We start from the raw sequence: 26,464 nt of genomic DNA, 5'->3' as shown, positions 1-26,464 counted from the left end.
ACCCCCAGAGACGCTGAGCGTCCGATGGGCGGGACAAAGCCCAGCATTTATCCAATGACTCGTCTCGTTTCGCCGCGCGCTTTGCTCCGCTATTGAAGTCTGTGCGCTGTTTAAAGCAGCGCTGTGAAGCTGCGGGAATGAGTGAGAGGAAAGCCGCGGTGTAGCGCATATTTAATCAGTGACATGTACACACAACAGTATATATTTAATCACTTATTTTTTTTTACATTTGAGGGGAAGCTGATCTTCCCTTGCAGTCTTAGAGCAATCGCCACTGCCGCTAACCACAGCATGCTAACTCTTTTTCTCTTTCATTTTTCATAGGCGAGTATATCAGACTGCAGTCTACCGTGTTTACTGTGTTAAAACAAGCTACGTAGGCTAAACCGCTAGCTAATATCACCCTGGCTTACAGGAACACTCAGGGTTCCTCAGTCTACAGTCCGCTCGTGCTACGATTAGCGGCTAATGCTAAAGCTAATGCAGCTGCACCCAGCCTTAGTGCTGGAGAAACTTGACTGAAACTCACCCTTAGACAAAATATTGGACATCTAAGCTTACTGTAAATAAACGGAAGCGCTTTACTCACCCAAATAAACAGTTTTTAGGAGAGAAGTCTGTGCAGATTAGCATCCAGCACTCGTTTAACTTTAAAATAAAATATTCACTTGTTCACTTCGATGTAGGCATCATTAATACATAAACCTGTATTTTTAAACATATTTTTAACAAAAAAAAAGAATATATAATATGTACGCAATAGATAAGAAGTTTTTATATTTCCAAAAATTAGTTCCAAAAATTCATATTTATTACTGCTTTTATTACAGCATTGGCTTCCTGTAATTAAAACAGTATTAATAAGGAGATTGGTGGAGGCTGATATATTTAAATATGATCATCATGCCAAGATCCATAGAGCTTTCTGTTAATTATCTTTAAAACAGAAAAGAGTCTCTACAAAAGATTTTTGGACATTTTTAGTAGTAATTAATGTTGAAGTGTCCTAATTGTTTAATTTTAGTTAGTTAGTGTCCTAATGTTTAATTTTTCTATTAGAAAATTGCATTTATATTAATTATTCAATTCATTTTGCACATTATTTATATAAATAAGGATATAAGAATATAAAATATATCCTTAATATTAGGTAGAACCTCCATATCTCTCAGTATTTTGACTATAGCTCAGTTTATTAGTTTATTGATCCTGCATGTAGTTTGTAAGGGGGGAGGGGGGTGTTGTTTGGGGTATTTGGGGTAAAGGTGAAATGTTATGAAACTTAACTCTGTCTCACAGCCAGGAGATTTCCCAAGTGACCTAACATTTGCTGACCTTGTGCTGAAAGGCAACTTTAGTTCAGACGTGAAAAACAATTGTGTTACAAACTGTTAAAGGAGAAATCTGGTGTGAAATGGACTTGGATTGTAGTGAAACATGATAATGAGTAGGAACTTTTGTTTAATAGCTCACTTCCATTTAACCCCAGCATTCCCAAATATAGCGCTTTTAACCGAGGCTCCCAACAGGCTTACAGTGCTAGTCATAGGGGCATAGAGTTATAGCCCATACAAAGAAATCACTACTTTTAACCCCTTTCAGACTTGAATTATTTCTGTAATGCACAGACAAGAAGAAAAAATGCATATTTTGCTATAAAAACTATACAGCAAATAAATTCAATTAACTAAAATATTTATTAGTTTTTTATTCCCATTGCATTAAAAGCCTGAGTGTTTTTTTTATTTAATAAACCATCCCTAAACAGTAAAAAACATGATAAACATAATAAAAATGGTTCTAAATCACATCAAATTAGTAAAAAAGCTGTTACTTAGTCCTTCCAGTGCAATATGTGGGGTTTTATTGGTTTACAAACTTGTTCATTGGCTGGTTCTGATCTTTGGTCTGTTCTGATGGACAACAGCTCTTATAGGCAATAAATAAAGAAAATACATGATGTCCATTGTAATGGATGCAGGGTCTGAAAGGGTTAAACCATTAACAAACTCCACACTTCATTCTGAGGGCCCTGATATTTAGAATTAGGTGTTGAGAACTTGTGAAGTGCGCTGATTTTATTATGAGTTTAATTTTGCAGTCTGTATTCCTATCCAACTTATTTATCTGTGCTCATCAGCTGACTTATCGTGACTTAATTTCAATATATAAAGTGTTTTAAATGAACTATCTGTGCACTTTTTTAAGCTCTCAATGCCTTGTTTTAAATGTTAGGACTTTCTAAATTCTACCAATGAAGTGTGGAGTTACTTTGAGTTTGATAATAGCATTGGGATAGGAATATCAGAAATTGTTTAAAAATAAAAACTTTTATTTTGAAAACCCAGCGTGCATCATCTGCACCCCTGCCATGAAAAGCACCCCCTCTCGAAAGCACGTTTCTAATTGAAGTTAGCTAAAGCAATTATCTATGCTTTTATCAAAAAGATGAGAGGTGGTGCTTTTTCTGGCGGGGGTGCTGAATTCGGCACAACACCAGCTTGACCAACACGCGAGGTCAGTGATGAGAGCAGTGAATCCCAACAATACTAATATACTGCAATTAAAAAAACGACTTCTGGAAAATGTCTTGTTCTGCTAACAGACTGGGAGAGTTTGGGTTATTTAACATTTATATAAACTGCTGCAAAAAAATTCTATAAAACGTAAAATTGCAATCTTTTCATAAAAGGACACCATTGTTAGAAGAGCTTTCAGTAAAAATAAAATAAAATAAAATAAGAATAAAACCACAGGACGCAACGCTACAGAGTTATTCTTTTAAAAAAGAGTGGAGAAGATGTAATAATAATAATAATAATAATAACCAAATATGTTGTTATATTATTTTAAATATATAAAAAAAAAAACTGATCAGTTTTTGTCATATATCTATATTATTCAGATTCACACATATTTTTTTTTTAACAGCAGTAAATGTAATGTAAAGTAACATGTTTATGTATAAAGTGATCTTTGGTTGGATTTACCTAATAATAAATATATATATATATATATATTTTTTTTTTTTTGTGATTAACTGTAATTCCGCCCAACCAAATGTCAAATCCACTCCAAGTTTTTTTGTTGTTGCATGGCATACTTTATGCCCCTATCACTAGCATTTGTAAGCCTGTTGGGAGCATCGGCTAAAGGCGCTGTATTTGGAAATACTGGAAAAGAATGGATTTGGGCTATTTTATATAAATTTATTCTCGTTTTCATGTTTCTCTTTAACCCAAGTCCATCTCGCACCAGATTTCTTCTTTTAAAGATTTACAAAAGCTGAATCACTGATAAGGGTGATGATTGAAGCGAGTCACTCCAGGCCGTGGAGGATGCAGTAGAAATGTGTACAAAGCCTCTTTCTTTACAGGAACTATGGAGCTTCTATCTACGCCCAGTATGAGGCCGTGGATTACGGCTGCCAGCAAGTGCTGTGGCTGTACGGAGACGACCATCAGATCACGGAGGTCGGCACCATGAACCTGTTCCTGTACTGGATCAACGAGAAAGGAGGTAAAATTCGCTCAGAAAAATTCATAAATTCAGTTTTTATAGGTTGATGTGTGGAGATTGGAGACTTTAAGTTCTTTTTCTGGGTTATTTTTCTTCTGTGTTCATCACAGAGAAGCTCTTGTGAGCTGAGTGTGTGTGTAGAGTCATGAAAAATGTTTTTCAGCTTTTTTTTTTTTTCGGGGTGGAGACGCATGTGAAGAAATGCTGCTCAGTTCAAAACTGTTCCTGTTTTTTTTTTTTGTTGATAGAAAAACTCTAGTTTTATTAGGAAGTGTGATGGTGACCTCTAGTGGTGAATAAACTTAAAATCAAAAATCAAGTTTGAGAGAAATAATATCAAATCAAGAAATGACAGTAAATCTCTGCTCAGTCTGCTAAAATTATAGATATGCGATTTTTATTATTTTCATTAAGTTTTATTTTATTTGAAATTCCTTATATTTAATTTGAAAAAAAAAATACTTTACTTGGGTTTCAATTGGTGCTAATTAACAATAAACCAAATTAAGAAGTTGGCCAAAATGTTAGCATGTAAAACAATTGCTTAAATGTTTAACCAAGCATCAGACAGGATATATACTAAGTTAGTGTGCCAAATCCTGCTGGAAAATGAAATCCGCATCTCCATAAAAGTTTCAAATCTTTGGACTTGATATAAGTGAACACAGTGGATCAACACCAGCAGATGACATGTCTCCTAAATAACCAGTTTACCAGATCAATTTAGTACTACTAGTTTTATGTACCTTTATTTACTCAGAATAAGAAATAATTCATAGAAGACGCTCAAACATGGTAAAGGGCAATTTTTTTAGTATTTTAAATATGTCTTAAAGTCTAATGTCTAAAAGTCTAATAAAATGTTGACATTATTAGCTGAAATATTTTGCTCTGTAATAATAAAATATACCAGCCCTGCTTAAAATGTTTACAAATTTAAAAGCTTTAAAAATTGTAAAAAAAAATAAATGGATGCTCTTTATTGTTTTTGGGTTCGAATTATTTAAGCTGGCTTGAGGGCTTTTATTATGAAGCCCACAATAGCTAATTAGCAACAATGGCTAATAGCTAACTGCTGATGCTAACGGTATTTCCGAGCTGAAATAATCACTGTTTTCTTAATTAATTGTGTTGATAAAAGAATGCTGTTAGAGTAAGTTCTGCTGTTTGATATGATATGTGTATTATATCTGTACATTACTTCAGTTTCCCGTTATTAATGATCGGCATCAGAATGTCAGCATGAAGTTACTGGCTTAATTTATCGTGATAAATATTGATTTCAAATTATTGTCCAGCTCTAACTGGAATGATGAAACCAGGACACGTTTTTTTCAGGATGAACACTACTTTTTTAAGGTGTTTTAACTGACAAGTTTTCCTGGTGAGATATATCAAAGAGTAGTCTGAATATGCAGGGTCAATGCTGGTAAACAGAAGCCATCAGGAAATAACATAACGGAAATAACAGTCCAGGTTCAAACACAGGCAATTAATAATGAAGGGCAGGCAAAAAAGCTGAGTCGAGGTACAACGAAAAAATGTCCTGGAAAACAGGACGAACCGAACAATACTCAGCAAAGAGTGTGTGTTCTGAATGATCTTTAATACTGAGTCCCCAGGTGTTCAGTATTCTGGTGATTGGCTTCCTGGAGGTAACATGTGCAGTCATGTGATTGTGTGTGTGTGTGATGTCATTAACGTAGTTCTTTCTTTTTGACATAATAGTATGTTGTAATATATTGATGTCTTGTAGAGGAAGAACTTGCGACGCCTCCTCTGGATGGGATCATCCTGCCAGGCATCACACGGCAGAGCATCTTGGATATTACACGGCAATGGGTAAGAACTGGATTTATTAATTAAAGTAAATAATAATGTTTTTTTCTGTAACCAAATTAGACCTAGTGTACTCAGAAAATGTTTGGACAGTAAGGAAAATACAAAAAATAAATGCAGCATTTCTTACATTTACTCTGACTTTCACACATTGCAGAGAGCCAAATAATTAATGTTTTATCTGTTTTATTTTCTTATTTCATTTTATTAATATCCACACATTCCTGCATTTCACACTCAATATTTACCACTTTTGTAAAAAAAAAACAAAACAGTCCTTCTCACATATGTAAAAAATGTAGATTTTGTCATCTACATAAAATTAAGGTCATGATTATAATCACCTGTTGACATATGTCTGTTAAAAATCACATTTTTTAAAAGTTTTTTTTACCTCATTAGTAGCTCTAAATTTAATCCACTCTTGAAAGGCAGAAATGGATGTATATTAACACATCAAATTAAAGTTGGAAACAAAAATTGGCACTAAAGAGGCACTAAACCCTGCTCCTTAATACCTGACTGGTAGAATTCATACTTAATGTGCACCTGATTATAAGATGCACTCTTGATTTTTGGGGAAAATTAAAGGATTTTAAGTGCACCTTATAGTGTGAAAATGTTACTTTATGTTTATACTTCTCTACATCCAACAACAATCAGATTCACTCTATCTGGATGAAGAGATTTGTATAGATAGGGGTTTTATTTACGATGATAATGATTGGAGTAGAAAGTTGAGAAAATTGTGTATATAGGTATAGATAACCTACATTTCTACTTAAGTAAGGTTATGTTGTATTTGTACTTTCGTACTTGAAAATTCAGCTTTTTTTGTTACCTGAGTATACAGACTAGACAGAGCTACTTACAGAAGCGTTTGGCTCTGAAATGCTGCAGAAATGTTCTTTACCCTGCGCTCGTCCTCATTTTCCACATCATTTACTGTACACATGAGCGTCTGTATGTATATTTGTGTCTGCAGGGGGAGTTTAAAGTGTCGGAGCGGTACCTGACCATGGCTGATCTTCGTCTGGCTCTGGAGGAGGAGCGTGTGAAGGAGATGTTCGGTTCAGGAACAGCGTGTGTGGTCAGTCCGGTTGGCCGTGTGCTGTATCAGGGAGAGGTGAGTGCAGTGATCCATTCGAGTGCTTAACCCTGCGTACATCCAGGAACGCTGCATCTGTGAATACAGTGTAGTAGAGCTGCAGCTCACCAAATTTTTCGCACTATAAGGCGCATTATGTAACACTAGTAAGGAACAGGGGTGTCGCCATGAGGGGCAAGACCTTTAAAGCTAAACTAAGAGTTGAGCATAGTGGGCCATTCGAGTGTTTAAGTGTTTTATACACTGTCATATAATTCCATTAAATTACATATACAGCTGACTAGCATCTAGCTGAATGGGTGGGACAATCGGCTGTAAAGCTAAGCTAAGTTAAGTAAACAGAACTGTAATTCTTAAAAAAAACATTTTCTCTCCTGAAATAGTATTTGTTTATTTGGGTGAGTAAAGCACATCTGTTAAGTTACAGTAAGCTTAGATTTCCAGATGTCCACTAAGGCTGGAGCTTTAGCTTTAGCTGCTAACCGCTAATGAGTGTTCCGATAACCCAGGGCGCTTTTAGCTAGCGGTTTGTCCAATGTTGCTTGTTTTAACAGGGTAAACACACAGACTACAGTCCAATATACTCACCTCTGAACGGCAAAAGAGCTAGTGCTGCAGTTAGCGGCTAATGCTAATGCTGCTGCACCCAGCCTTAGTGCTGGAGAAACTTCACTCCCTTATAACTCTGTACTTCAGCAGAGTGGTTTTGCTGCTCCTTTATACCTGATTGGTAAAATTCATATATAAGGCACACTGATGATTTTTGGAAAATTAAAGTATTTTAAGTGCGCCTTATAGTGTGAAAAATATGGTGATCATGCAGTCTGCATATATGACTCAGTACTAATTGTGCTGTGCTCTTTAGTATTAAATTCACAATGTAAAAAAATTCTGTTTCTATTTCTGTTTCCGTACAGAATCTTCAGATTCCCTGTGAGAGTAACTGTCCCCCACTCGTCTCTAGACTTCTGAAGGAGCTCACAGACATCCAGGTGAGCCAGTTTACATATTTACTTTTTTATTTTATAAACAGATATTAAAGGAATTTGAGGAAAATCTGTTATGCTTATTTTGCTGATGGGGTGTTTATGTGTGTGTGAAGCAATGCAACTATTATTAATGTTATTACTTATTAATATGAAGTATAGAGAGACTCTGCTCACATAGCTGATGATGATGACGAAAGCAGAATTAGGGCTGGGTATCGAAATTTGATTAAAAAAAAAGCTATCGACCGAATTGTCTCGGTAGTACAGAGTACGAAATGTAAAAAAAAAATAAAAAATTGGTGCCTTTTTTCAATACTTTGCATAAACATGCATAAACGTAACATAAACGTGGAGAGCGCGCACAAGGTAAATACAACCATGACGGTGACCTGACGCACAGAAACTGACAGCATGCACAAACGTATGTATTTATTTATTTTTCTATATAGTTTCTGGACTTTTTTAATAACCATGCATTTATCTGCATCCGTAAAGCCGTGTTCCTGTAAGGGAGCGTGCTACTGTCACAAATTATACAGTGAAAAACACCCATCTAAAACAGGCTGTTGGAATCAGATTCAGTGAACAGGTGGAGGACTTTATATCTGAAGCCGTTTCTCAGCAGCTCTGTTTCCTTCATTTGACAAAACTCAAAGCTGTAATAACTGGTGCATTTCCCACTGATTAAAACTTTGCCAGTAAGTCTCATACTGACAGTGCCCTACAGCACAGATGCATGTTGGGAAGTCCCAGCTGAGCATGTGTTCTTACTGGAAACGGAAGAACTTCCTGTCAGGCGCCGCTGTGATCGCATGGCTGTTATATTGCACTCTATGAACTGTTCACTGTATCTCCTTTTAGATACGCTTATCTTATAAGCTTATAACCTTATTTAATCAATTTTAGTCAAAAGTTTGAGGAAAAAAAACCATTTTAGCTTGTCAGGTCTAGTCAATAAGAAAATGGAATTGGTGCAAAATATTTATTAACCGGTTGTGTAATTTGTTGTGTAATGTTTAAATATGATTTTTTAAAAATATTTATATTTATTTATAATTTAAAGCATTTTTTATTGTAGGTATGTGACTGTAAATATTTTAATTTAATTTATATTTAAATTATTTTTAATTATATATAAATATAATAATTAGAGGAATGGAATGTATCGCAATGTATCAGAATGAATCGCAAACAGGAAACAGGAAACAGGAAATACTCCGTATAGGGTAGACAGTATTGCCATTGCAGCCCACCTGTTCTTGGAACGATGCAGCCCCTGAATTTGGACACACTGTGGGTCTCCAAAATTGCCCAAACACAACAGATTACATATTTACTCACTAAATATCAGTACTTTCCACGCCTTTTAAATCTCATGTTCAGCTGTTTTTATTGTTTTTAGAGATGGAGAACATGGCAGAAAAAATCGCTGACTAATCAACTAATCAACTAATCGAAAAATGAAAATAATAATAATAATCGCCAAAATGATCATTAATTGCAGCCCTACAGTATTTTTTTATCCATTTATTGTGATTATTTAGGGCAGAGCAGATCCGCTTATAACTATGATATCTTTATCTATCGCTCTTATTTCCCTGTTACTCCCACTCTTATGTCTTAATCTCTTCTTCCTCTCCTCTCTCTCTCTCTCTCTCTCTCTGTTTCTCCGTGTCTCTGGTCATGAGGCTGACAGCGCGGGGCTAATGTGGGATTAATGGTTACCCATAGAGAGGCAGCGAGCAGATAGGGCCAGACATCTCTCCTGAAAGCACTCATTACGCTCTCCCCGTAATTACACTAAACCTAATTATTGTCCCAGCCTTTTGTGATCTTCAAAGCCAAGACGTGACAAATAAAGCCGCTTGAGAGTTGCACGACGCGGAAAAAAGCTTAATGAACAATAAAATCGACAAAATGCACGAGGCAGTGGGAGAGGAAGAAAAAAAAAAGTGCGAGGCGATGTTAAATCTGTTGACATTTAATTTGTTGGTGCAATGGAAGCATGTGTCCCGCTGGAACACAACATCGCGCACAAACAAACGCGCGACGGCCGCGAGAGCGCAAGAGCGAGAGACTGCAGCGGAGGGATGAAAGATTGGTTTACTAACACGTCCCTCCGTTTCTCTTTCATGTTAATTAGAAATCGCGTCCTTTTGTTTCCGTACCCGGGTGCTTATTTATTCTCCCATTCCGTCCATTAGAACAAATTTGCAACATGAGATGCAAATAATTGGATTTGTCTCCGCGGCTGTCACGGACAGGGGAACATTTTGTTCTGAATTGTCTCGCAGTCGAGTTCACATATCTGCTTATGGATATTTGCTTGTTTAGGACTTTTTTCTGATTGTGTTTTGGCTGCTGTAAATGTGCGCAACCATCAACCCCTCAACCCCTCAACCCCTCAACCCCTCAACCCTTTAACTCTTCAACCCTGACCTTCTACTAGAGCAGGGGTGTCCAAACACGGCCTGCAGGCCATTTTGCGACCTGTCCTTTTTTGGGGTTGCACGCAAGGTATTTTAGAAGTAAAATTAAATTTCGCCCGTTATTAAGCAGCTTTTAATAATGTGAGATTCAAAGTTTGAACGCTGTGTCCGAAAACGGGCCAAAGAGTCTAAAAGCGCTAAGAATGCTCAGTTGTAGCGCAGAAAAACAGACCAAAGAGTCTAAAAACGTTGAGAGTGCGCAGTTGTAGCACAGAAAACGGGCCAAAGTGTCTAAAAGCGCTGAGAATGCTCAGTTGTCGCACAGAAAATGGGCCAAAGAGTCTAAAAGCGCTGAGAATGCTCAGTTGTAGCGCAGAAAATGGGCCAAAGAGTCTAAAAGTGCTAAGAGTGCTCAGTTGTAGCGCAGAAAAACAGACCAAAGAGTCTAAAAGCGCTGAGAGTGCACAGTTGTAGCACAGAAAACGGGCCAAAGAGTCTAAAAGTGCTAAGAGTGCTCCGTTGTAGCGCAGAAAAACAGACCAAAGAGTCTAAAAACGTTGAGAGTGCGCAGTTGTAGCACAGAAAACGGGCCAAAGTGTCTAAAAGCGCTGAGAATGCTCAGTTGTAGCACAGAAAATGGGCCAAAGAGTCTAAAAGCGCTGAGAATGCTCAGTTGTAGCACAGAAAACGGGCCAAAGAGTCTAAAAGCGCTGAGAATGCTCAGTTGTAGCGCAGAAAATGGGCCAAAGAGTCTAAAAGAAGTGAAAAATTACATAGACCGCAAATGCAGAAAATTTCATGCACATTGGAAAAATGGCTGTTTTTTAACTGAGTTCAGAGGTAAAAGTGTATGTTAAATTTATCAGTTGCCGTAGTGATGGAGTATAATATTAAGAGACATATTATGTTGTTATGTTATTATGTTATGAAACGTCAACTTGAAAAATCTGGGTTTGAACAAAATCGTCAAAGATGGATAAAGATAAAGTAACTCAAGTAAAATGGTGTGTAAATGATAGTAATCAAGTAAATGTATTATTATAAGTGGTATATTTCATATTTTTTTTTTTATTACAGAGTCTGTGGCCCGTGACTGCACATATATTTCTCCTTTTGGCCCCCAACAAAAAATGTTTGGACACCCCTGCACTAGAGCTTAGATCAGGCCCAAAAAATCTGACCCGACCCGGCCCGAGCCCGACCCACACCGCCCCATAAACTGTCTGTTTTCTCGCCGTTTGAATGAGCAAAATCTGTTCAGAATTATGTTAATTAACATTGCAACACTGAAGAAGCACAGACCTATTATGTACTAAAAATGTTTTTTTAAGAACAGCTAAACACAGCGCTGCAAGTCAAACGTGTACAAGTGGAGGAGCTCACGTGTGCGTGAGCCCCAGAGCTGCGTGATTCTAACATTCTAACTGGTGCAACTTTCTTTTAAACAGTTTAATTGTAACTTACAAGGTTATAATAGTTTTTTATTTTTGTTATAGTTTCATTTTATTTCGTTTTCCGCTGCCGCTGTTGTGCCGAATCCGACTCCCCGCAGAATCTACCTCCGCTTCAAGAGCACCGCCCGCTGTAAAACTGCTGGAGTGGCTTATAAACAGCGCTTATACATAAAATAACAAACACAAAAACGAAGGGTATTCTATCAGTAATTTCAGTTGGTTTTAGTTAGTTTTATAAACTCTCAATACAGTTCCAGTTACATTTTTTTTCTTTAAAATACCGTTTTTATTAGTTTCAGTTAACAAAAATGTTTTTTCACTTTCAGTTATAGTTATTTCATTCGTTTTCGTTAATATACAGTAATAATAATAATAATAATAATAATCGGTTACTTAGATACATTGTGATTATCAAACCAGAAATTTATATTAAATAAATATATAATAAAACAAATTAGATAAAGAAAATATAATTAGATACGTCTCAGACTATTTTCTGGAGACTATTTAAGCTGGTGGGAAATCTCGGCCCGACCCGAACCGAGTTCTAAGCTCTACCTCGTACTAGTGTTTATTTTGACCTAAAATTTATATTTAGTTCGATTTAATTACTGTGTTATAAGACCTGAAAGAGGAACTGAAAACAAAAACGGAGAAAAAACACATAAAAACAACGAAATGAACACTACATCTGCTTTTCTTCTCTTCTTTTTTGCAGTACGGCCGAACACCAAGCGACTGGTCTCTCCTCGTGTAGACGGATCTCGATTTTGAGTTGTTGGGTTTCTGCAATGATACGACAAAAAACTCTTAACGCACATGTATAACTAAATACACACACAGGGTACAAAACCAAGACCATTAAAACATGAATATGAACTGATTAGAAAATGAACGGATTATTCTATTAAGTAATGTGCAAAAATGTGAAAATATGATTATAAAATGTAATTGCAATATTCCCTTTACTTTCCTTAATGTACTTAATGCAATAAGGTGTCCTTCATAATTAGTGCCATTCATTGTGCATAATATAATATTACCCATATATATATACATATATACAGCTCTGGAAAAAATGAAGAGAGCACTTCAGTTTCTGAATCAGTTTCTCTGATTTTGCTATTTATAGGTTTATGTTTGAGTAAAATGAACATTGTTGTTTTATTCTATAAACTACAGACAACATTTCTCCCAAATTACAAATAAAAATACTGTCATTTAGAGCATTTATTTTATTTAATACCTCAAATAATGCAAAGAAAACATATTCATAAAGTTCAGAAATCAATATTTGGTGGAATAACCCTTGGCATCATGTTCTTCTCCTCCACCAGTCTTACACACTGCTTTTGGATAACTTTATGCTGCTTTACTCCTGGTGCAAAAAACAATTCAAGCAGTTCAGTTTGGTGGTTTGATGGCTTGTGATCATCCATCTTCCTCTTGATTATATTCCAGAGGATTTTAAATTGGTAAAATCAAATAAACTCATCATTTTTAAGTTCTCTCTTATTTTTTTTACCAGAGTTGTATAAATGATAAATGATCTGTTTTAATCCTATACAGTACATATAAGCACAAAGTGTATTGCACATAGATTACAGATTATCAGCTGTTTTTAAGGTTACTTTACCAAAATATGAAAAATTACAAAAGACCCAAAAGCTTCGATGCTCTAAAGAGTGAGAATCAAGAGAATCAAAATTAAATTTGCTTTTAAATAGAACAAATAAAAAATAACTTTTTTTAAATATGGAGATTTTAATTTGATTGGATTTAGAGTGATTTTGTATTGATGGGTTCTTGGGTTCATAAAGTTTTTTTTTTCTTTTTAACTAAGATTTAAACTTCAACCATAGATCATCAATTGTTACACACTTACCTAAGACAGACCTATATGTACTAGTGCATCTCAAAAAGAGTGTTACATTATTTCATTAATTCAGTTTTAAATGTAAAACTCATATATTATATAGATGTATTAAACACAGAGTGATCTATTTTAAGTGTTTATTTCTTTTATTGTTGATGATTATGAAGCTTACAGCCAATAAAAACCCGAAAAATCAGTGTCTCAGAAAATGAGAATATTTTCTGAGATTATATAAGATCAATTGGTGCTTTTGGAGCAGTGTGTGCAGTGTGCCAAGTCCTGCTGGAAAATGAAATCCACATCTCTATAAAAGTTGTCAGTAGCAGAGGGAAGCTGTAAGATATGAAGTGCTGTAAGATTTTGTGGGAAAACAAAACTGCTCTGACTTTAGACTTGATAATAAAACACAGTGGATCGACACCAGCAGATGACAGACATGACTCTCCAAACCATCACTGATCATCAGTAAATTTTACTTTATTTAATTTAAAGGAAATCAAGGGAGCAGAGTCTGGAGGAAGAGTGGAGAGACACACAGTCCAAACTGCTCGAGGTCTAGTGTGAAGTTTCCACCAATCAGTGATGGTTTGGAGAGTCATGTCTGTCATCTGCTGGTGTTGATCCACTGTGTTTTATTATTAAGTCTAAAGTCAGTGCAGTTTTGTTTTCCCACAAAATCTTACAGCACTTCATATCTTACAGCTTCCCTCTGCTACTGACAACTTATTTTATGGAAATGAGGATTTCATTTTCCAGCAGGATTCTTGGCACACTGCCCACACTGCTCCAAAAGTACCAATTGGTCTTTTGATATAGTATTCTAATTTTATTCTACACTGATTTTTGGGTTTTCATTGGCTGTAAGCTTCATAATCATCAACAATAAAAGAAATAAACGCTTAAAATAGATCACTCTGTGTGTAATAAATACATTTTCAATGATATTCTAATTTTTTGAGATGCACTAGTACATGTGTATATATATAAAAACTTGGAGAGTTCACATGGACGTGTCCTTCTCTTCTTTGGAGAGTTTGATGTGTGCATTGTATGGAGCCTGTAGGGAGCTACAGGTACAGGTGTGCACTCAGGAGACACGTGGAGCAGAAGTTGAGATGTTGAGATGTTGCAGAAGCTGCATGTTTGCACTACAGAGGGCACAAGTGCTGGGTAATGACTCTGCCTAAGTACCTTTGGCTGGTAATTGATGAAAAAACATTGCATTTAAAAGCTTCACACTTGTTTTTCGTATTAGCTCAAGCACTGGAAGGGAACGTACTGTAGACGTCCACCACTTCCATGTGATCTCAGTGACTCCAGCGTTATCTCAATGTCTTAACCTTAAAGTACTTTAGACCTGTGTTGCCTTGAATTGAATTTTAGCGATTAGAAGAAGAAAAATGCAGTTTGTTGGATTATAGGTCTATGTTTTATACTGTAGATGCCTATATATTTGTTGTTGTTGTCGATGTGTCAAAGTGCACTACATGAGAAAAATAAGAAATGTCATGTCATGTTCTCCTCATTAAATAAATGTGCGAATCAACAGTTTGTCTGTGTGTCTTTCAGTCTGCTATAAATACTGCACAGCTAAAAATCTAAAAAAAAAAAAAATAAATCAAAGCAATTAGTGATTGTTCACTTCTTTATCTATTAGTTGGAAATAAAGTTTTAAAGTATTATTATGAGAATAAAGTTGTAGTATTTTGAGGGAAATGTAGTTCTAACTGCGTGGGAGGGAAAGGAATGATCATTTACAGGGCTGCTGTGATTACCATCAGTCATCTACATTCATAATCTGCTGATTATTAATGCTCTGTTGTTACAGTTAGTTAGATAATACAGTGTCCAGATTTTGCTGTTTTGGCATCCCGGTAATCTAGCTTTCGGCTTTATGAGATTTCCGCTGTTCAGTTTTTTGCGACCAAAGGAACATAAATACAGTAAACTCCTACATCATGCATAAAGAAAATAAAGCTGTTACTGATGCAGGATTGACTGTATGTATATTTTAAAGAATATCTAGATTTTAATAATCAATGACATTTTTTAGTTAATTTAAGAAAATATGCATGTTATATGTAAATCATTCATGATAATGGCTGTTAATTACTTGTTCATTTTATGATTGAAAAATAATAAAATAATAATAATAATAATAATAATATATATTTTTTTTGCTGATTTCGTGTAATTTAGAGTTTATTTTACTATGTAGGAATGGTTTGTGACATAAAAAGGTCAATATCAAATATTGACCTTTTTATGTCACAAATGGAGTCTTCTTTTGGGTCCATTTCAGGCAGAAAACAACATTATTATATTTTTTTTAACTCAGGTCTGAAAGGGTTAATAAAAGACGCATATTATATGTAAATAATTCATGATAATGGATATTTAGTACTTGGAATGTTTTGATACTCTTGTTTCTATAATAGTATCAAATAATAAATAAAAATGTATTATTGCAATGCCAAAGTATCGGATCGTGGATCGATATCGGCAAATACTCAAAATTAAATGACTCGGATTTGGGGGCAAATAAATGAGATTGGGACATCCATAGTGTTGAGTGGGCAGCGTAGCTACAAGAGGCAAAGTGTGTGTGTGTGTGTGTGTGTGTGTGTGTTCATTGGAGAGATAGAGAACTGGGACTGGGTATTGTAATGATGTATGAGTAGCTTTGTTAGGAAGAGTTGCTGGGTTGGGGTGGTGTAGGGGGTGTTGGGGGGGGTATTGGGGGGTGTATGGGGGTGTTGGGAGGGCTAGGTTGCACGGTTGCAGCCCTCAGGGCTGAAGGCTTCCCCTACTCTTCCTCCGTCCCAAACTTATTCATCATGTCAACCTGGCCTACTTGCATTAGGCATCATTAATTCATACACGACTGTAATAAAACAGTATATTCACACATCTACACACACAGATCACTTCAGTTTCTGAATCAGTTTCTCTGATTTTGCTATTTATAGGTTTGAGTATATGTATATGTATATGTTTGAGTAAAATGAACATTGTTGTTTTATTCTATAAACTACAGACAACATTTCTCCCAAATTCCAAATAAAAATATTGGAATTTAGAGCATTTATTTATAATATGCAGAAAAATGAGAAATGGCTGAAATAACAAGAAAATAAAATGATGCAGAGCTTTCAGACCTCAAATAATGCAAAAACACTTCATATTCATTTTAAGTTGTAAGAGTTCAGAAACAATCAATATTTGGTGGAATAACCCTGGTGGTTTTTACACAGTTTTTTTTTTCATGCATCTTGGCATCATGTTCTCCTCCACCAGTCTTACACACTGCTTTTGGATAACTTTATGCTGCTTTACTCCTGGTGCAAAAATTCAAGCAGTTCAGTTTGGTGGTTTGATGGCTTGTGATCATCCATCTTCCTCTTGATTATATTCCAGAGGTTTTTAATTTGGAAACTTATCATTTTTAGGTGGTCTCTTATTTTTTTCCAGATCTGTTCTATTGAATCAACCCAAAATGTTGGGTTGATGCACCCACTTGCTATAAAATGTAATTTCCTGGGGACAGAAATGGCACCCATTTGGCGGAATATGCCATAATCATTGGCGTAGGAACCAGGTTGGATATTAGAAATAGGTGAATTTGTTGCCCCCAAAAATAATACCGCAAAAATGAAAGTGCGCCGGAATCTCTCATAAGCGCATTTCTAATTAAAGTTAGCTAAAGCAATTATCTCCTCTTTTATTAAGAAGACGTGGGTGCATGCGCACAAGAGGGGGTGCTTTTCATGGCGGGGGTGCAGATTTAGGCACCATTTCTATGGTGCTGAACTCAGCACCCCAGCCAGGAAAAGCACCCCCTCTTGTGAGAAGCTGCAGGTGATGTATCTTTTTCTTTATTTCTTATTAGCCAGAAAAGATTAGAACAGTATCTTGTGTATTTTCATTTTTATTTTACAAAAGAGAGAGAAAGATAAATTTGATTGAAGCAATTGAGGAGCTTTTTAAAAAAAGGGGTGATTTGGGCGGGTGTGAATGCAACCATGTTGGAATTCAGATCAGGTGTGACTGAGTGACAGAGTGTCGCCTCGTTCGGCGCAGGTGACTACAGTGTCTGCCAGAACTCTCTCTCTCTCTCTCTCTCGTTTTCTCTCTCTCTCTCTCTCTCTCTCTCTCTCTCTCTCTCTCTCTTTCTCTCTCTCTCTCCGAGTGTGAAGGCACCAACGGCCCTGGAACGGAGTCAAACCCCGTCAGCATAATGGATCAGATTAAAGCTGCGAACGCTTGGCAGCTTCGTGCCCACGGGCCGTCACGGTCTGCACACTCCTGCATATCTCTCTCTCTCTCTCATTTAACAACACGGAACGGATACCCCCGTGTAGAGCGCACCGCCGCTTAGCTGAGGATCAACCACACGTCCATCACCGGTTGAGTGATTTCTATTGTTTGGAGAGGGATGTCTTTATTTCCCAACGTCTTTCTAAGGACCATTCCACCGATTTGGTGCCGTTTTCTTGTTTTAACTCTTCCAAATTAAACGTATTCTGATAACACATTTATTTAACTCTTCAAAACATGTTCTGGTCAAACTCAAATATGTTTACAAAACTCGTGACATTTAAAAATCACATTTAAAAGCAAGTCCACTAATTCCTTTGATTTTCTCAATTTTCTCTCAAGAAAGAGAGAGGGTGCTTTTCCTGGCGGGGGTGCTGAATTCGGCACAACACCAGCTTTACACACGAGGTTAGTAATGAAAGCAATGAATTACAACAGTAATATAGTATATAATATAGTATATAAACTGCTGCCAAAAATTTCTTTAAAATGTAAAATTACAATATATTAATAAAAGAACACCATCGTAAGAAGTGTTTTCAGTAGAAAATATTAAAACACAGAAGACGGAGAAAATGTAAGTATACAAAATAATTGACATGCAAATACATAATACTACTAATAATAGTAATAATAACCAAATCTGTTGTAATATTATTTTAAATATTAGGTGATAACTGATCTGTTTTTTGTCATATGTATATAATTCAAATAATTCAGTAAATGTAATGTGTAGTAACATGGTTTGGTTGGAAAGTCACCTTTGGTTGGATTAAACTAATAATAAACAAAAGTATGTCATACTTTCCAATGCCTCTACTTGTTTATGACTTCACAAACCTTCACAAACTCCAACACCCAGAATGCACCTCCTAGTCATGTGTATCAGCCAGCCAATCAGCACCTGATTGTTAGATCAGCCTCACCTGAGTTCTGAGTATTTACTGGTGTTTTTCCATGTCTGTTTGTCCTGTTTTTTGCAAAGTGTTGCCCCTGTTTTTCCGTGTACACATTTCCGTGTTTGTCCTATTTTGTCTTGTAGTTTTTTGGTTAGTTCTCTTGGCTGTTTTTTTTTTAAATCTGGTTTTTAATTTTTACTGCAAGCGTCTTACTCTTGTCTGTGGCGTCACAAATTTTTTTTTTTCCTACGTCTTTGCTCATAATCATTCCCACCTTCACCCTACAGCTCTACGGCTATGGCTTTCTCTCTGTGGGACTAATTTCAGTGCTTAAAGACCTTTTCATTGACTCTTTCGGTCTTTTTACTTGTTCTTTTGTTGAGAATGACCTCTGCTGAAGTTTTTAAGGACTTACCTGAGACAGTTTTACACTTTTACACTTTTTTTTTGTATTCTGCTCTGATTGGCTCGGCTCCTAAATGAGAAAGAGTCTTTAGGGCAGGGCACTGGCTGGCTAGCTCTGTTCCGTCTGAAGCCAAAGCAGTCTGGCTGCAACTACACACACTGACTGACCTGGTCTACTGCCCAGACAGCCTCTCTCCATCTCTCTCTCTCTCCAGCTATCTATCTCTCTTTCTCTCCATCTATCTCTCTCTCTCTCTATGGTATAAACCCAGCCAGCCAAAGCCTCTCTGCTCTCCCTCAAAGGCGCCCCCTGTCATTATCTCCTCCCTGACTCCCCTAACCTCTAGCCTCTGGTAGGAGGACCTCACGCATCTCAGCATCTCCTCATCCTTGCATCTTCTCCAGCCTTTACCCGAGAGCGCAGCATCGCCTGCAGAGGGCCATCTTAGCACCTTAACCTCTGGTGCCCTGCCCACCGACCCTCCAGCACTGTGTGTACGTCCCCTCCACCCGTCCCCTCGCTCGCCCTGGCCCCGCGATGCCCCGCGTACGGCGGAAGCCCTGGCGTCGCGCCTTTGCCTCAAGAGAACGTTTTGTCACTTTTCATTCGGGAGGAAAATGACATCGCTGGGCAAGGAGAGAGAGAGAGAGAGAGAGAGAGAGAGAGAGAGAGAGAGAGAGAGAGAGAGAGAGAACGACCGTCTACGGGTTTCCGAGAAGATGATGAAGAAGAAGAAGAAGAAGAAGAGCTTGCACACTCAGTCATTCAGCGCAAACAACCAACAAATCCTCATATGTGTGTGTGTGTGTTTATACTGTAAGCCCATTTGTTGTTTCAACTCAAATGATTTAAGTCTGTTTTACATCATTTTTTTATTTTTCTAAACAATACTCAACTATATTTTTTGAGTTAGTTGAACACTTGTGGGCACATTTACTGTAATGCATTCAAACTGAGGTTTTTGAACCAACTTAATAATAATATAACTGAGTTTAGTCTGTTTTGCCATTAGCAGCTTCTTTTCCATTGGCTTCTGTCACAATCTATTTGCATACTGGGGGTGTGTCCAACAGTTTCAACTTCCCCTTTAGTTGTAATAACTTGATGTTTTAATTTTAGCTAACTTAAGTTTTCATTCTCCATTACTTGAAAAACAAATTGAGCAACCGACTGCCTTAAAAAAGTTAAGTAAACTCAACGTATCAAAAAAGTTAAATAAACTTTCCCCTTTAGTTGTAATAACTTGATGTTTTAAGTTATGCTAACTTAAGTTTTCATTCCTCATTACTTAACTTTTTTAAAGCAACCGGTTTCCTCACATTTTTTGAGTAAATTCAACTTATCCAGGAGCACTTAGTGTAGGGTTCCTCAGTGTAGCTCTGTTGATCACACTTAGCAGCTAATGCTAATGCTAATGCTCCAGCCTTAGTGCTGGAGAATTTTTTTTGCGAATCTAAGGTTACTGTAAATAAGCATTAGAGCTTTTCTCATCCAAATAAGCAGGAGTTTTTTTATGTAGGTAAACATCCAGAGCTCTTTTGACTTTAAAATATATATTTTTTTATTTCTTTTAAAAGGAGACAGGCCATCTACGGTATTTCTGATTTACATGAGAATTTGGTGGTTATTTGCGCTGAACGACTCTCTGGTGGAATAACCCTGGTTTTTAATCACCATTTTTTTCATGCATCTTGGCATCATGTTCTCTTCCTCCACCAGTCTTACACACTGCTTTTGGATAATTTTATGCTGCTGGTGCAAAAATAATTTAAGCAGTTCAGTTTGGTTTGATGGCTTGTGATCAATTTGGTAAAATCAAAGAAACTCATCATTTTTAAGTCGCCTTTTATTTTTGCACACTATTTTAGAACACTAATTGTTATTGTTGCCAATCAGAAAAGGACATAAATCAGCCAATGAAACGGTAGCTTAGCCCCGCCCACTGCACTGGACTAAATAAATCGGCAACTCAGACATTAGGACATGTCTTTTTGTACTAATTCTAATTCTTTGTGATTTATATCACGGTTTATCATGTTTAGGACTAAAAGTTTAAGTGAATTTCATATAGATATTTTATATTATGATTATTTATATTATATTATTAGTTTCACAAATATTTGTCTTGTTTTTTTTTTTGTTTGTTTTAAAAGGAGGAGGAGGCCGTCTACGGTATTTCTGAGAAGATGAAGAAGAGCTTACACACTGCAGTCATCTAGCACTAATACACACACACACATATGAGGATTTGTTGGTTGTTTGCGCTGAATGACTCTCGCGTTTTGCGCTCTGGGCAGTGTGTTCCTCTCTGCTCCACCGAGCCATGATCTGACTTGACAAGTGCGCCGCTGTCATCTTGAGTTTGTCCGATTTGAAATTCTAATTAATGAACTTGCAGTCACTTTGTGTTGAGTGTGTTTGTTCTGTTTGTTTCTGTCTCCATTCTGTCTTCAACTTGCTGTTTGTCTCCTTCGCACGGTTCGTCTTCTATTCGTCTTTTCTTTAACGTTTCGCGTCTCTTAACGCGTCTCCTTACTTATCTCCAGTGTTTGACGACTACAGAGCCTCGTTTTCAGCTTTTGAATGCTGACCTCCGCGTTATAGAGCAGATTTTATCTCTGGAAGTCGATGATGATCCGTGGTCTCGTAATTAAGTTCATGCATTTCTCTCTGTAAAAGCGCGCCGTGGCATAATGACCTCCTGAGATTGTAATTGTTGATGGCTTTGAAATGATGAGACTAAAGATATCATCATTTAATGGCTGTTTTTCTTTAGCCTTCGTCAACACATTGTTGAGTTTGAGACTCCAAAAGAGAGAAATTCCAAAATTCACCTTCATTACACCACATAGCATAGCATTTAAGTCAAATAAATCGATGGACATCATATACAGCTCTGGAAAAAATGATTTTGCTATTTATAGGTTTATGTTTGAGTAAAATGAACATTGTTGTTTTATTCTATAAACTACAGACAACATTTCTCCCAAATTACAAATAAAAATATTCTCATTTAGAGCATTTATTTACAGAAAATGAGAAACAGCTGAAATAACAATAAAAAAGATGCAGATCTTTCTGGTTTGTGATAAGATTCCAATAATGTATCATAATTAGTTATGTATAATAGTCTATTGTGTTCAACTGCACTACCTCCATTCTCCATCTCCATTACACACACACACACGAAGACTGTACATTTACACTGTATATTCTATTTCTTATTTGATTGTATTTATATGTATCTTTATATTTTATATTTTATCTTTTTTAACTTTGTGTATTGTGTAACCTGCTGCTGGATGCCAAGAATTTCCCCCCGGGGATCAATAAAGTATCTATCTATCTATCTATCTATCTATCTATCTATCTATCTATCTATCTATCTATCTATCTATCTATCCATCCATCCATCCATCCATCCATCCATCCATCCATCCATCCATCCATCCATCCATCCATCCATCCATCCATCCATCCATCCATCCATCCATCCATCCATCCATCCATCCATCCATCCATCCATCCATCCATCCATCCATCCATCCATCCATCCATCTAATATTAATAATTTTAGGAGCTGCAGATCCAGGCCAGTAGGCAGATGGATGCAGGTTGGAGGAGATTTGGGGCTGGATTTGGCCCATGTCTACAAAACCAAATCTGTACACTGCAAAAAAAACTAAATCTTAGCAAGTAAAATTATTTTTCTTCTCTGATAAGACCTTTTTCTCTTACTAAGCGTATAAGTCTGTGTGAGATTATTTTGCTTATTTTAGTGATAATTATCTTAATCATTCTAACTTAGAATGTGTACCTTATTTTAAGTTATTTGAACTCAAAATGATAAGCACAATCAAGCAGCAATCAAGTTATTCTGATTCTTGTGTCCAAAAACAGTGACTTTCTTTGCTTGATTTAGGTGTTACTTCACTCATTTTAAAACTTTGACATTGCTTTTTGTAAGAAATCTTACTAAAAAAATTTAGCTTACGCCATTGGCAGATTTTGTTGCTTAATATACATATATTTGTCTTAATTTGCATATATTTTGTCTAGTTTTTGCCAATGGATTTTTTGCAGTGTACCACTATTGGCCCACCGTGCAAAAGGACACTGGGCCTGAACATTTGGATGATTTGCGCCGGATTTGGGCCAGATCATTTTTGCTATGTGTGTTGTCTAGATGTGAGAGGGTGTGAGAATTCAGTCTGTTAACCCTTGTGTGGTGTTCATATTTTTGTTACTCGTTTACTTTGTTACTTGTATTTAATTCAGCAAAATTAAGCAATTTTACATTAAAATGCTTTACACATGCTCGCTTCACCTAAATTGCAAGCAATATAAACAGCTTACATGGTTAATATTTGCCCTTTACCTTTCTTATGTTACATTTCTTTTAAAAAGTGCTACTCTTTTTTTATTAGTTTTTAATAAAATGTAAAAGAAAATGAATTAAACTCAAGATATGAGTAGATAATTTGTTTAGTTTCAAATTTACAAATGAAGCAATGTTTATTAGGCCTTGGCCAAACATACTGTATGTAATATAAATGTGTAGGGGGGGGGGGGATGCCAATGCCAATGAGTTTGAGTTAGAAAAAATATTTTTTTAGTATCATTTGATGAAAAATGAAAACAGGTCCCACAGACCCGAACACCACACAAGGGTTAAAAGTCTTTAGATTATGGACAGCGTAATGCCCGGATCAGACTACACGACTTTAGGCCGAATTTTTAACCCGATTTTGTTGGGCCGACAAATTGCGACGCGCTCCCTGGCGCTGACCAATAGGAAGACGGTGCACCTGCAGTTCTCTGGACGAGAGAAACAGAAGAATAACCTAATAATCATCTAATAATCTACTTTATCCATGAAATATTCTGTTTACAGGCACTGAAACCTAAGTAGCCACATCTTTACTATACCTTAAGTTCTCTCTGGAGTGCAAAAATCATGTAATGTCCATTTGGGACACCAAAAAAATGAGCCCACAGTTGCTTTTCCCTCTTTTTTAACATTTTTTCCTGAGCACAAAAGCGCTTCCATCACGTAAAGCGCTTCTGTAGCATGATTGTCAGATTGTCTTCTCCCCCACAATGACCTACGAACTCACGTGAGGACGTGCACGATGATTGGTCGGTAACTAACGTGTAGTTTGTGTTGCCAGTCCCCCGAGAACGACACAAAACGAAGATATCTGCTTAATCTGACATAGTGAACATCGTGAGAGACAAAAATGTGGTGTAGTCTGAAAATCGGATCCGACGCACGCAATGTGTGGGCGCCGACAAAATCGGGTCAAAATCAGGTCTGATCCAGGCATCGGGTCTCACACCCTCTCACATCTAGAGACAACCCAAAAAGCAAAAATGATCTGGCCCAGATCCGGCGCAAATCATCCGAATGTTCAGGCCCAGTGTCCTTTTGCACAGTGGGCCAATACCGGTACAGATTCGGTTTTGCAGACATGGGCCAAATCCGGTTCAGCACCGTGCCAAGTCTTCGGCATAAGAGGAGGCCTTTAGAAATGGCCTGAAAAACATAAAAAACAGCACATCTCTTTCTTTCCCAAGACTTTCCTTTTTTTATTCACTCATCCACCACCAGGTGGCAGTACAGTATCCTTAATGCAACCCAATGAATCCCTTCCTTCATTTCTTCCTTCCTTCCTTCCTTCCTTCATTCGTTCGTTCGTTCACTCATTCGTTCTTTCGTTCCATCTGTCACAACACGGCCCTCCCTCTCTCTCTCTCTCTCTTTCTCTCTTTGTCTCGTTCTTCATTTCTTCATCTCTGAGCATTTTGGATTCCTGCCAGTCAGAGTGAAAATGGATGTAGAACTAATCTATTTCCACGGACGTCTTAATCCCCTAATACAGTGATGAAATCATTTAATCGCAAATCATCAACATCATCATCTTCATCATCATCATCATCATCATCATCATCTTCTTCTCCCGCCCCCTCCTCCTCCTCCTCCTCCCTCCACTGTTGCATTAAATGTTTAAATAACAGGGTGTGATTAAGAGCAGCTTTGCGGGAGCCGTGTGACAGGCAGGGCGCCGGGTGCGGTTTTGTTTGGCTCGGCCCGGCGGACGCTGGGTGTCAGTTGCGGCGCAGTGACATTAGATGTTGGTTTATCCTCGTCTCGCTCGTGTTATCTGCCTCCGCCGAGTTTTAGCCCTGTCTTTCCCTTTCAAACACAGCCGTGCTTAAAGGCTTAAGGGCCTGTCTGTAATGGAGGGATGGAAATCGCACTTCACTCATTTCTGCTGAATTCCATCAGCGGACTGAGAACTTCAATCCTTTGTCTGTCGCATTTAAATATTCCTCTTTTTTTTTGTCGTTTGCAGAAGGAAAATGCGGATGCACTGCGAGAGAAACTCAGTTTCGGTGTGAAAACAGCCAAGAAATCTAATCTCTGTGGCTTAATGCTAAAACACAATTTTATAAACCTGTGTTGACGATGATTTATGTATGTTTTGATACCCTTGTGTCAATAGTAATGGTTATAATAGTAATAGTGTCGCATTTAAATATGAAAATGCAGATGCACCCTGAGAGAAACTCAGTTTCAGTGTGAAAATACAGTAACTAAGAAATATATAATATAACATACGCAGCTGTAATAATACTCTAGCTAAATATATTTCACTTCTAATCTCGATGGCTTGATGCTAAAGCACGATTTCGTAAACTTGTATTTATGATGATTTTAGTTCGATAATTTAAGAAAAGATGTATATTTCAATGGAAATCCTTTATGTATCTTTTGATACCCTTTTTAATATTAATGTGTCTGTTGCATTTAAAAAATCCTCTTTTTTTTTGTCGTTTGCAGAAGGAAAATGCGGATGCACTGCGAGAGAAACTCAGTTTCGGTGTGAAAACAGCCAAGAAATCTAATCTCTGTGGCTTAATGCTAAAACACAATTTTATAAACTTGTGTTGATGATGATTTATATATGTTTTTTGATACCCTTGTGTCAATAGTAATGGTTATAATAGTAATGGTGTCGCATCTAAATATGAAAATGTGGATGCACTGTAAGAGAAACTCAGATTCAGTGTGAAAATAGTTAAGAAATATATGATATAACATATGCAGCTGTAATAATACTCTAGCTAAATATATTTCACTTCTAATCTCGGTGGCCTGATGCTAAAGCACGATTTCGTAAACTTGTATTTATAATGTTTTTTTAGCTTTTAGATTTTTTTAGTTGGATAATTTAAGAAAAGATGTATATTTCAATGGAAATCCTTTATGTATCTTTTAAGACCCTTGTTTTATTAGTAATGTGTGTCGCATTTAAAAATTTCTCTTTTTTTTTAGTTGCTTGCAGAAGGAAAATGCGGATGCACTGCGAGAGAAACTCAGTTTCGGTGTGAAAACAGCCAAGAAATCTAATCTCTGTGGCTTAATGCTAAAACACAATTTTATAAACCTGTGTTGATAATGATTTATGTATGTTTTGATACCCTTGTGTCAATAGTAATGGTGTCGCATTTAAATATTTCTCTTTTTTTGTCAATTGTGAAAATAGCAAAGAAATATATAGTATACATATATAGTATAAATATACAGCTGCAATACTCAAACTACATTTATTTCAGCTCTAATC

At 36.7% G+C, this 26,464-nt stretch overlaps 1 protein-coding gene across 2 annotated transcripts in view; it reads left to right on the top strand.

Moving 5' to 3' along the window:
* The window catches only part of bcat1 (branched chain amino-acid transaminase 1, cytosolic), a 36,245-nt gene extending 21,483 nt beyond the window's left edge, over positions 1 to 14,762 (top strand). For both annotated transcript variants that reach the window (XM_022671759.2, XM_022671761.2), the window contains exons 7-11: positions 3,377 to 3,519; positions 5,276 to 5,361; positions 6,344 to 6,484; positions 7,384 to 7,458; positions 12,057 to 14,762. In XM_022671759.2, coding sequence (XP_022527480.1) covers positions 3,377 to 3,519; positions 5,276 to 5,361; positions 6,344 to 6,484; positions 7,384 to 7,458; positions 12,057 to 12,095 — 484 coding nt within the window. In that variant the 3' untranslated portion in view covers positions 12,096 to 14,762. The remainder of the gene's footprint in view (positions 1 to 3,376; positions 3,520 to 5,275; positions 5,362 to 6,343; positions 6,485 to 7,383; positions 7,459 to 12,056) is intronic.
* Positions 14,763 to 26,464: the final 11,702 nt, after the last annotated feature.

The sequence above is a fragment of the Astyanax mexicanus genome, chromosome 2, assembly GCF_023375975.1.
Source record: "Astyanax mexicanus isolate ESR-SI-001 chromosome 2, AstMex3_surface, whole genome shotgun sequence".
In the NCBI taxonomy this organism is placed as follows: Eukaryota; Metazoa; Chordata; class Actinopteri; order Characiformes; family Acestrorhamphidae; genus Astyanax; species Astyanax mexicanus.
The sequence above is the reverse complement of the archived record's forward strand: the minus strand, read 5'-3'. Positions and strand labels throughout refer to the sequence as shown.